This window comes from Grampus griseus (assembly GCF_964374135.1).
Source record: "Grampus griseus genome assembly, chromosome: 8".
NCBI classification, from domain to species: domain Eukaryota; kingdom Metazoa; phylum Chordata; class Mammalia; order Artiodactyla; family Delphinidae; genus Grampus; species Grampus griseus.
This window is the reverse complement of record NC_139002.1, coordinates 5,035,111-5,047,832: the sequence shown is the minus strand read 5'-3', so window position 1 is coordinate 5,047,832 and position 12,722 is coordinate 5,035,111. Positions and strand designations below refer to the sequence as shown.

Sequence of the window (12,722 nt, the reverse complement as noted above, 5' to 3'; positions counted from 1 at the left end):
AAAAGCGATCCTGTTATACGCTGGGTAAGGTTGGGGTATGTTTGGTTAGTTGATCCCTAGACGTGGTCCGCAGAGGCTTTTTATATTCCAGATGATACCTTCTTGAGAGTCTCTGATGGCCACAAGGATTAATCTTTCTGAACTCAGAAATGAATCACGGCAGCATATGAGCTGTCTGGACTGATTCCAGTTACCCTCCTTTTCCTTGGTGGGAACTGATGTGAGGAGCTGTGGCTGCCAAGCTGCCTCTTCCTGCTGCTTTAACCTCTGGTGTTTTAGATCCTCTTTAGGGAAGGCACTGTTGACCATCTCTGCAGAAAGATCAAATGCACTTACCACCGATGTATTGACCTCAGTGGTTGACCCGTAAACTGAGCATTCATACAGTTGGAACTCTTGTGGCCTTTCAGCCAACAGCCATAGCGAGCCACACGTGGACTGTCTTCTTCAATGTTTGTTTTTTTTTTTTATTTTGCGGTACGCGGGCCTCTCCCTGCTGTGGCCTCTGCCGTTGCAGAGCACAGGCTCCAGACGCGCAGGCTCAGCGGCCATGGCTCATGGGCCCAGCCGCTCCACGGCATGTGGGATCTTCCTGGACCAGGGCACGAACCCGTGTCCCCTGCATCGGCAGGCAGACTCTCAACCACTGCGCCACCAGGGAAGCCCTGTCTTCTTCAATGTGATGAGCGACTGCTTGCACAGTTTTGACTGTGGCCTGGGTGAGCTCATGTAATTGACTGAAGCTGTTTCTTACCTGTATTCATTTTTGGAACTAAAGAGGCAAATGCCTCCCTCCCCCGCCTCTGTACTTCTGAAAGATTAGATACCACCCTGACATCCTATTTAATGTTAAAACATACCAGTCCGTAGAGAGAATTTAGAAAGGATTGCTCAGCGTCTTTCACGTTTAACTGTGGTCGTTCATTTATAGCAGGTTTAGGAAATGCTTTCCTTCTAACCTGTAGATTTGGCTTTCTTGCTTACATATTTATCATGTCTTCCTGGATTTTCTTTGTTCGTTTCTGTCTGAGCTTTTGAAGAGTAGGAAGGAATGAATTTGCTGGAACACTGGTTTCTGTGCACAGAGCATCCCTGGGGTTTGCTTGCCTTTGTCTCTGTATGTACCACTTAATGTACTGTGTGCCCATTTCCCTCCGTATCATAATCCAAGTTTCTAGCCTTAATCCTTAGATATGCCTCCCAGAAGAAGAATGGCCAGTAGAAGAGGCATTTTTGTGCACATCTCCAGCTCAGTGTGAGAATTAAGTGCCTTTGTCATGTGCATCTTTATACCTTTTAATGATCTGTTTGAATTAAACGCCATTAAGGTACTACCTATACCTTCTTTCCACAGATACCTTTAAATGTTTTTTCTTTCTTTAGGGGAGACAGGACTTCACACCAGTCTATAGCTTCACGTGCAGTTATTGTGAACGCACAGGATCTGTGTCTTCTACTTTAATAGATGATTATTCATCACAGTGGGGTGACAGTCTATTATACTTAACAAAGTTGCTGACTGTTCTCCTCGTTGGATTTAACCGAGGTGTTTTTCAACCCTGGTTGATCTTGGCGACGTTTTAGATCCACATTAGCTTTCTCCCAGCTATCCGGCACGTGTCCGTGCTTCCTTCTCTTGCGCTGCTGGAAAGCAGGCTAATTTTAATCAGCTCCTAAGCAAAACGTGTAGGTGGTAAATTTGTCCTAGAAGATCGGGATGTATTTCAGAATCAAACGTAGGCTCCTAATTGGAAGGACCATTCATGTCTGTGTAACAAGTCCATCAGCACAAATGCAGGAGACTTGCCTGGAAAGCACACAGTTTTCCATATATTTTAAAAGTCAGGGAATTCCCTGGTGGTCCAGTGGTTAGGACTCTGTGCTTTCACTGCCAAAGGCATGGGTTTGATCCCCAGTCGGGGAACTAAGATCCCACAAGCTGCAGGGTATGGCAAAAAAAAAAAGTCATATCTACTTTTTCTTGTTAATAGGAAAGCCATTTAATACCAATGCTCTTTGCTCTTTTTGAAAAGATCATAACAGGCCAGATAGTCTAAGCCGACCCCTCAAGTTTTAACATTTTAAAAAGATGTTTAATTTTTGTTTTGAAAGAACTTACCCATTAGGAGAGACCACAGAACTTTATTGTGAATGTAACCATCAATATTGGTATATCTTTAGATGCAGGGATGCCTGTGTTTTTTCTGGTGCACGAGACTTTGTAAGAGCCTCACTGTCATCGTACATAAATGTTTTTTCTCACCTGTAATTTGATGGCTACAGATAGTTGATTTTTTTCCTAACATGAGATAAAATTGTTCATGAAATCTCTTTTAGTGTTCTCTTTCCATGCACGACGCCATTGCTCACTGAGTTATGCAAGCCATGCTGCCTCTTGGTCACCCCCCAGCCATCGTCACCCAGTCTTGCCTGCACTGCTGTCTGCCGGTGCTGCCTTACCCAAGTACTGTCGTCTCTCCAGCTCCCTGAGCCATCCCCCTGCCTACAGAGAACATCAGAGCTGCATTTGAAAAATATTAACTCTGTACTTAAAACCCTCAGCACTCCATCCTTTCTTGGTCTACAGACCATCCAGTCTTGACCACGTGTGCCACCCACCCTTCCCTTGGACCCTCCACAGACTCACAGTCTACATTCTCCCCCAACGGGGATGGCCAAAGCCACTCCAGTGTCACAGCTCAGGAGGCTTCCCCATCACCTCCTACCCAAGCCTAAGTCACGTTCCCTTTTTGTTGTGTATGCTCCTTCAGCTCTATGTTCTTTTCCTTTGTAGGACATCTGGGAATCTTTCTGTGTGAGAATTGACTCTTGAACTAGACCATAAACCCCAAGAGGGCAGGGGCCGTAACCCTTTGCTCAGCCTTGTGTCCTGAGCATTTAGCACGTTGCTGTGCAAAAATAGTAGTTGCTCAGTAAAATGTTGTCATGTAAGTGAATTGAGTAAAATTGCTGGAACTCTCGCCGTTCTATACTTTTGTGTTTTGGTGTATTAAGGAATGGAAAGTGGGTTTGCTTGTATTAGAGGGGACTGCAGGTGGATTTTGGGTTCCCAAGTCAGAAGTATCTAGATGGGGAGTGGTGGTTACAGTTCCCATGCACATTTCTCTCTGATTATATATGTCCAAAGGTCATTTTTTATTCTGGCTTAGTTCCTGGGAAAAGGATTTGTTTATGAAGAAAAAATAGTAAGTAATGAAGATTTTTTAAAAGGTCAATTCTGCTGTCACAAACCGCTAAGTGACTCTCCCTCCGTGCCACCTCTTGGGAGTGAACCTGGAATTTATTTTCCCTTCGATAGGCCCTCGCAGCCAATGCTGGAACAGGGTTTGCTGTTGCTGAGCCTCAGATTGCAATGTTTTGTGGAAAGCTAAATATGCACGTGAACATTCAGACTGGGAAATGGGAACCTGACCCAACAGGCACTCAGAGCTGCTTCGGAACAAAGGAAGAAGTTCTCCAGTACTGTCAGGAGGTAAGCATGCTGCCAGAAACTTAAACGTTTCTGGGTCACGTTTGAACCTGTTTGCTTTAGAAATAGGTGCTCTGTCATTCTGCTGTTTTGACCTAAGACCGAGCTGGTAATGATGGGGGCAGCAGGCTTCTGTTCTGAGTGTGCCCTTGGCCTGGGTGTGCTGTGAGCTCTCTGTCCTTTCTGGACGGAATACTGCAGAAGCTTGGCGGGGCCTTAGAAGTGCAGCCTGGTTCCCTTGGCTTCCCACGTGTTATGGGAAGTTGTGAAACAAGCCCAGTGTCACGTGTGTGCTTGTGTTTTGCACTTGCTGGTAGAAGCCACCAGTATCATAAGGGATTATCTCATGTCTGATTCAACAGACTTGTTGGGTCAACGCTTGACGTAGAAAAGCGTATGAGATGTTTTAATTTCTTACCAAAACTAGCCTTTGGGGTCAGGGTTGGAATATTATTCTATAATTTCATTAACACACACTTCCATAGACTTGCCTCTTAAATGTTTTAGTTCTTGAACTCAGCTATTTACACACACCCTACAAGTGGACTCGATACCTAATAGACTTGTTTGGGGCTGAATGCTTGCCGCTTGTGTAGGTCTTTTTTCAAAGAGAATGTGTTAGAAGTGGTCCAAAATCTACCTGTCAAAAGAAAGCTAACAGTTACAGTATCTCTTTGCTTGATTACTTCCGTTGGAACCAGGCAGCAGCGGGGACTTCAGATTTATGTAGGACGATGGGGAAGCTGAGCACGCAGACACTGGTCCTGGCTCACCAGCGAGTGTTCGTCTTTTACGGACAAAGTCAGTCTACTGTGTGTGTCTCCTCTTCCCTTGCAGATGTATCCAGAACTACAGATCACAAATGTGATGGAGGCAAACCAGCCTGTCAGCGTGGACAACTGGTGCCGGAGGGACAAGAAGCAGTGCAAGACCCACATCGTGATCCCCTTCAAGTGTCTCGGTGAGCGTCCGGGAGCACCTCTGGGTTCCTTCTCAGGAATGCGGGTCCCCGGTGTTACGCTTCATCTTCTCCTGGCTCACAGTGAGGTGTCGCCATCTGTCAGGAAGCCAAGGGCTGCAGGAACTTACTGGGGGACTGTCTTTTGAATACTCACGGCTTTCTGGTGTCGATCAGTGACTTGTCTTTGATGGTCACTAACTCCACCTCTCCCATCATGGGCGTCCTGTTTTTTCAGGATGAGCCTCTTCCACACCCCCGAGTGAGCGTGCTGCGCTCAGAGTGGTCCAGCTTCGTTCACACCGAGAGTTTGACATTACTGTTGATAGTCCTGGGATCAGTAGTACCGAAACAGCCGAGGGGTGATCTTTCGTTCCCCTTTCTTTGCCCTACACACATTTTGCAAGCACCGAAATCCTGTATTGTTAGCCACACCAAAGCTGTGGCAGTTTTCAGAAGCCGAGAAGTGAGTCGTAGCTGCCTGTAGACAGTCAGGGATGCGTCGGCCAGGCCCTGTGCCACCTGCCTTACTGAAGGGTCAGCTGATAAGGGTGTTTATGACTGTGTGTTTCTGTTAGCAGTCAGACCTAACTCAAGTGCAGCCATAACATTTTATTACCCAGAAGTAGAGTCGCTGCTCCAAATGCCCTTTTAGTGAATGTGCTCATCCTGACCACTGAGCACTGACACATCTGAGTTACGTTCGCGCGTCTGTTGCCTGGCTGACTCAGGAACAGATTTGGTCGTAGAAACTTAAAAGGGCGAAACGATCAATTTTAGATGATCCGCGATAGGACTGACATAGATAGAGCACTAACATAGCCTGGCTAGCTCTGCGGATGTATTTAATTTTAACCACTAACTTAACCTGTTCCCCTCCCTCCTTCATTAAAATCTTTCTGGGACTTCCCTGGTGGTGCAGTGGTTAAGAATCCGCCTGCCAATGCAGGGGACATGGGTTCGAGCCCTGGTCTGGGAAGATCCCACATGCCGCGGAGCAACTAAGCCCGTGTGCCACAACTGCTGAGCCTGTGCTCTAGAGCCCACGAGCCACAACTACTGAAGCCCGTGGGCCTAGAGCCCGTGCTCCGCAACAAGAGAAGCCACTGCAATGAGAAGCCTGCGCACCACAACAAAGAGTAGCCCCCGCTCACCACAACTAGAGAAAGGCCGCGCGCAGCAACGAAGACCCAGTGCAGCCAAAAAGTAAATAAATAAATTTATTTAAAAACAACAACAACAAAAAAAACCTTTCCTAACATGGAACTCATTGCTTTCTCATTCTCACAGGTAGCAAAGTAACAGGAAGAGGCAGCAGCTGAATAACAGTATTTACCGTAGCAGTTACTTTGTTTTAAAAGTATTGAGTACGGGGGAAAAGAGGACAGGTGTGTGCTTAACACCATTTACTTAAAACTGAGCCCCATGCAGTAGTGTGAGCCTTGTGAATGGTTTTGTGTGGTGTGGTTTAAAGACGTTCTTTCATTCCCTTTGGCTGTAAGAAATCTCTGAGTATAAGGTGTCATTCATTCTCTGTAAAATTCTCAAACTTAAGAGAGTACCCTTGAATATTCGTACATGATAGATAGTACCTAGCAATCATTTTCTTCCTTTTGCACTGTCATTACCAGAGGCTTTGTGGCCTGGTCTTCCCCATCCTGCATATTCTTTGTCACTTGTTGGCTCCACTACCCACCCAGGACTCTGAGCTGGAGATCTGGGAGACCTGTATCTCCCCACACCCAGCCAGTTCTCAAGGCAGCCTGGTTTTTACCTCTTAAGAATGGCTTATAACCATGGTTCCCAAACTGTGCACAAAGGCACCCCAGGGCACTAGGGATATTTTTGATTTTCAGGGAAAGCATGTCAGGCATTGTGAGCTAGCTGGAGGCGTTCACAGTTTCAGCATCAGCTCATCCCGTTCCTTTCGATGACCTCATGTCTTTGTGGGGCTGCTTCTTAGTGGTTTCTGTGAGGAAAAGCCAGCATTGCACCAGAATTGCTGAAGAAATGGGGGTGATGGTGCTGAGTTCTCCGTGCAGGAGAAGCTGTGCAGTGCCCAGCAGGCACAAGGCGTCAGACACAGGTGCTTTTTACTAAGTTGTCACCCTGACTACTTAACTTTTCGGCACCCTTTTGGCCTGGGGGGTGCTGTGAAAAAATTCCTGGGACACCCAGAGTACCGTGACTGGGGAAACTTTGGGAACCTCCGGCTGGTCCGTCCGAGTCCCCTGCTCTACCTCAGTCTTTTATCATTTGCTGCCTGGACTGTGAGAACCGCTTCTGCGCATATCTCAGTTCTGTTCAGTCCATTGCCCTCCCTGATCCAAAATGAAGACTGAACTGTCTCTCCTGCACATAAAACCCTTCAGTATCTCTAGCTCTTCTTCACCTAAGACCAGGTGTAAGCGCCCTTAGCACAGTTTGGAAACTGCATGGTGTGGCCCTTGCTTAGCTCTGCTCTGTGCCCCCAACCCCTGCTTCGTCCTCCCTGCCCCTGCTCCGTCCTCCCCGCCCCTGCTCCGTCCTCCCTGCCCCTGCTGCATCCTCCCCGCCCCTACTCCGTCCTCCCCGCCCCTGCTCCATCCTCCCCAGCTCCGTCCTCCCCAGCTCCGTCCTCCCCGCCCCTGCTCCATCCTCCCCAGCTCCGTCCTCCCCAGCTCCGTCCTCCCCGCCCCTTCTCTGTCCTCCCCGCCCCTGCTCCATCCTCCCCACCCCTGCTCCATGCTCCCACCACAGCACGTCCACCTCGTGGCTCCTGCCACGTGCAGTCCAGCTCCCACTGGAGTGACTTTATGTACTCACTTTGCTTGGCGAGTTCTCCTTTTCACACTCATCTCAGGGACACCTCCTTTAAAGGAAGCCTTTCCTGCTGCTCTAACTTCTGTCTTGACGTCCAGGTTTCTCAGCTCCTCTTTGTTGCCGCCCGTGCCCCGTCACCCTGCACGATGCCGGTCTGTTGATGTGTCTTTCTCCAGCTACACTCTGAGCACCTTGGGAGGAGGGTCATGGCTTTAGTCTTCTCTGTCCCCGCAGTCAAGACGGTGCCTGGAACTAGGATGCTGTCTGTTGATTACAAGACCACTACCATAGCTGGTGCACAGCGAAAATGTTCTTTTCTAAATGTTAGTTTGAGTTTTTCCGTGCCAGAGAACCAGACGATGCATGATATTGTCATTAACTAGATGCATAAAACAATTTGACCATAAACCATTCAATACCTTCTTTGCATTGTGGTCACTGAATAATGCATAATACAGTCTTCAGTGTTACTGAGGTTATTGTGTTTACACAATTCAGACAGTTATTGTGTTTACAGCAGCATCCATTTGGACAGCTTCTTAACCAGGAAGGAGAGCTACCTGTTGGTATTTTTAAATAAATAAAACAGTTGCCTGAGCCTAAGCTAGTAGGGGACCAGGTGACTGGAGTTTAAGGGAGGTTAGGAAAAAAGTACTGCCAATTCCTTGTAATCATTTGAGAAGCAGAAGATTGTAATGTCTCTCTGTCCCCGTCCCCACCCCTTTAGAGTCCCCAGGCACTGGTTAATTATCAGCACCACTTTCTTTTTACCATAGGCTCCTTAGAAAGCCTTTTGGTTCTAGTCTTTCAGGGTTACTTTTGCCTTTTTAACTTAAAAATAATACGGGACTTCCCTGGCGGTCTGGTGGCTAAGATGCCACGCTTCCATTGCAGATCCCGCATGCCATGCAGCATGGCCAAAAATAGGAAAAATAAAAATAATAACAGTTTTAAAATAATTTCAAGTTTACAGAATGGTTGCAAAAATAGTACAAAGAGTTTCCATTAAATCCTTTTCTCAGATTTTCTAACTGTTAACATTTGATTAATATGGTAAAATTAATCTTACCACTTGTATCTCCCCGCAGGTTTTGTTTTTGTTTTAAATCATTTAAGTTGTAGACATGGTATCCTTTTATCCCTTAATACTTCCATGTATATTTTTTATAAACAAGGACATTCTGCTATGTAACTATAGTACAGCCGTCAGAATCAGGAAATTATCATTGATATAATATCTAATCTACAGACCCTGTTCACGTTTCACCTGTTGTTCCAACAACACCAGGATCTAATTCATTGTTTCAATGTTGCATTTAGTTCTCTCTGTAGCCTTTCCTTGTCTTTCATTTTTTGTTTGTTTGTTTTTTGATTTTTTTTTTTTTTTTGGCGGTACGTGGACCTCTCACTGCTGTGGCCTCTCCCGTTGCGGAGCACAGGCTCCGGACGCGCAGGCTCAGCGGCCATGGCTCACGGGCCTAGCCGCTCTGTGGCATGTGGGATCTTCCCGGACCGGGGCACGAACCCGTGTCCCCTGCATCGGCAGGCGGACTCTCAACCACTGCGCCACCAGGGAAGCCCCCTCCTTGTCTTTCTTAACTTTGGTGTTTAGAGTACAGGCCAGTGACTTTGTAGAATGCAGTTTGGGTCTGTCTTAGGATCCTTTTGATTTGTGTGTTTTTGAGGGCACTGTCATAGAAGTGTTCTTCTCTCTGAATTCTCTTAGGAATTGCATGATGTCACTTTGTTTCATGACCGGTGATAACTTTTATCAGCTGGCTAAGATGGTGTCTGCATTCATTTATTCATTTCATTATGGACTCACTGTCCAGATTTGTCCAGTGGGTCCCCCTTCATGCTGACTCCTGTGTCTTTTTGCTATGTCCCTATTATTCTTTGAAAGCTTCTGTACTTTCTGGTACAAAAAGATGCTCCAGGCTCATCCTGTGTTCCCTGCCCCACCCCTGGAGTCAGCCATTTCTCCGAGAAGAGGTGGTTTTATTTAGTGGGGAATGGTATTTAGGAACCAAAATCTGGGTGTTAGGTGTGCTTACTGCCATTATGTTGTTGCTTCTAGGCCCACTCAGCAGACAGACCTGTGAAATACATTTATATACACACATCCATGCACATATAAATCTATATTTCTATACATGTGGATATTAAAAGCAGTGAGCTCATATCGATACCTCCAATCCCATTATCCTCAGTATATTTATTTATTTGCTCAGTATTCCCTGTAAATAATCAGTCTCTCTGCTTCTTAAAAACAGATTTGTTGAGATATATTTCACATACTCTATAATTCATCCATTTTAAAGTGTACTGTTGAATGGTTTATAGTATATTCACTGAGTTGCACAACCATACACAATTCTTTTAACATACAAACTACTAAAAATTAATCCAGTAAAAAGCAAGCATCCTATATATTTGATTCACCAGAAATAACCACAGTGAGTCCTTTTATACATGTTAAGGTGAACACCACGTGTTGCAGTAAAGAGATGGCCATAGTGTGATTAGCTTCAGCCCTGAAACCCCCTTTAAGATATTACTGCCCAGCAAACCCAAAGCACAGGCAGGCCAAAGGGCAAGGAGATGGGAAAACAGGCTCTATCTAATTGGTTGGGTACCCGTATTAATTGATTTGGTTGTTCAGGGGCGTTATGGACGTTCTCAGACACTGTTTTGGTTTGCCATTGTTTTGCTAGCTTTAGGGGAAGGACGTGTCTTGATTAGCACTCTTGAAGGCTGTTTGAGAATGAATTTAGGTAACGGGTAGTGTTGGCATCAGGCCTGGTGTCTCGCTGTCTGTAGACATCTGTGCACCTGTCACTCAGTTCTGCCCTATTTTGAGAGCATGCTTGACCACCCACCAGTGTGACTCTTTTCACTGATATTCAGTATATTTGGTGAGAAGTCATACTTCAACCTTGCCTCTCAAAATGAATCTTACATCTTACGTTATTATGAATTGCCTGTTTATCCAGAAGATTTTATCTAAATAATTAGGATGATCTGAGTGGGATAGAGTTGGTGAACTGTGAAGAAGCAAAGCTGCTGGTATTTGGGGGGAAGGAGTTAGTCATCTCTGACATTTATATATAGACTGGCTCCTGCATCAAAAGAAGACAGCTTTGTGAGCCCATGACTGTTTCTGTTGTTGCTAATTTCTGGAAGGAGATTTGGATGGGAATATTACTGTGGTGAAGACTGCCAGGAATGGTCTTGTTCTCAGAAGCTTGAGGTGGGGCCCAGAGTGAGCTTGGAGCTTACTTGTCCACTGCAGGTGTCTGTCCACAAGTCGTCTTCTGCCTTTGAATTCCTGACAGCCCGTCAGCAGTTCACCCTGTTCCCACTGTGGGCCCTTGTGCAAGGTGTATGCTTCTGTTCATGACGATCGTTCAGGCTCTTTAACTTCTCAGAGCCCTATTTACCTCCAAGACATCTGCTAAGGGTGGCTACCAGACCTCTCAAAAACTCACGTTGGGTGGTCAGGTTTATTTTCTTGGTTTTCTCTCATTACAGCAGGCCTTTGCCCCACTGCTTACAGCTTCCAAGGGCCCCGTAAATGACATGGTCTTCCTGTTTGCAACCAGAGAGCACTTTTTTTTTTGGCTGCACTGTGTGGCTTGTGGGATTTTATTTCCCCGACCATGGATGGAACCTGGGCCCTCGGCAGTGAGAGCACAGAGTCCTAACCACTGGACCGCCAGGGAAGTCCCAACCACAGAGTACTTTTGCAGTAGGTTTATTTATACATATGAGTGTTGGTATCGAGGGGCTTCCCCAAGTGGGTGAGCAGCCGTTGTTAACTTTCAAAGGAATTTTATCAACTCTGAAAAAGCTCTAAGACCTGATGGCTGCCATGACCCTGCTGGTGGGAGGTGGTAGGAAAGAAAAACAGTATCACAGGGAATGAGTGGAGACTGAAGATAAGTCATAAATGCAGCTTAAATGAAAGCCTATAGCTCAGATTTTGCTAAATTGCCGTGTTCATTGACCAACTTATTGCCTTGAGTAGCAAAAACAATATAGGTTTCCAGTGACTTAGGGAATTGTGGGCACTGTCTATTGTACTCCAGCAGGTTAAATTGAGAATTGTTACAACCTTAGATAAACTTTTAAAGTGAGACCAAACCATCTTCAGTGTTTTTCTGTAAAACAGAGTAATACTGATTTGCTTAGGTCAGTCTTTTTCCTAGAAGTTTCTGATAATTACTTGTATCAAAGGCAAAAAGTAGCAGTGAAATGACAGAACTGATGCTGGGATTGAAATGTGTTCCTCCTCTAATTTACATGTTTAAAAAGTTTTTGTTTTTGTTTTAAATAAAACAAATTGGGAAAAAAGAAAGCAAAAACAATCCTTTCCAGTTTCTGCACTCCATTAACCATATTAACATTTTGGTGTATAGACAAGACTTTTTTTCTTTGGATACGCATGGAAATGTGTGTGCTTTTAAATGCTTTTTTTTTTTCCCTAAATTGGATCATGCTAAATATGCTTTCCTGTTTAGTGCTTTTTAAAAAAATTGACATTTATTGAACATCTATTATGTACCACTCTTAGGGCTGCATACATCTTTTGAGTCTGTCTTTTTAAACAGATTTAGCCTTAAGGAGTTAACCAGGCTTAAGGAGAGGTTAGGGATATCGGGTGTGTTTATTCCTTTGCTTATTTGTTTAATGATTGTTAAAATTGTTAAACCGTCATGGAAATGGAAATGTTTCCATGTTATATACAGATATTTAACCATGTTTCTTATAACCCCATGGTATTCCATTAAGTATCATTATTTAACTAATTCCCTACTGAGGAACATTTAGGTTGGTTCCGTTTTTGGTTTTTTTTAAAAAAATAAATTTATTTATTTTATTTTTGGCTGTGTTGAGTCTTCGTTGCTGCAAGCATCCTTTCTCTAGTTGTGGCGAGTGGGCTTCTCATTGTGGTGGTTTCTCTTGTCGCAGAGCATGGGCTCTAGACGCACAGGCTTCAGTAGTTGTGGTTCACGGGCTCTAGAGCGCAGACTCAGTAGTTGTAGTGCACGGGCTTAGTTGCTCCGCGGCATGTGGGATCTTCCCGGACCAGGGCTTGAATCCATGTCCCCTGCATTGGCAGACGGATTCTTAACCACTGCACCACCAGCGAAGCCCTGGTTCCGGTTTTTTGATATTAACAATTCTGTAATGAATATCTTTGTTCACTTTCTTAATTACTTCCTAAGAGTACGTTTTTAGAATTGGAATTGTTGAATCAAGGAGTGCTATTCTGTTTTAAATCAGTGGCGTTAGTTCTTTTCTGGTTTTCAGAGGTCAGATCAATTTAATCATGATTCCATAGCAGAAGATTGATGGCGTTTAATCTTACAGTTTAGCATGGAGTTAATTATTAAATTTCTTGCATTAAAATTTTAAACTTAATTTCATTTTGAGATATTTCAAGCATACTGAAAAAATAAAACATAATAT

General features: G+C 44.9%; 1 protein-coding gene across 3 annotated transcripts in view; it reads left to right on the top strand.

Moving 5' to 3' along the window:
* The window catches only part of APLP2 (amyloid beta precursor like protein 2), a 72,428-nt gene that overhangs the window by 32,981 nt on the left and 26,725 nt on the right, over positions 1–12,722 (top strand). For all 3 annotated transcript variants that reach the window (XM_082659708.1, XM_082659707.1, XM_082659709.1), the window contains exons 2-3: positions 3,320–3,493; positions 4,328–4,451. In XM_082659708.1, the coding sequence (XP_082515834.1) occupies positions 3,320–3,493; positions 4,328–4,451 (298 nt within the window). The remainder of the gene's footprint in view (positions 1–3,319; positions 3,494–4,327; positions 4,452–12,722) is intronic.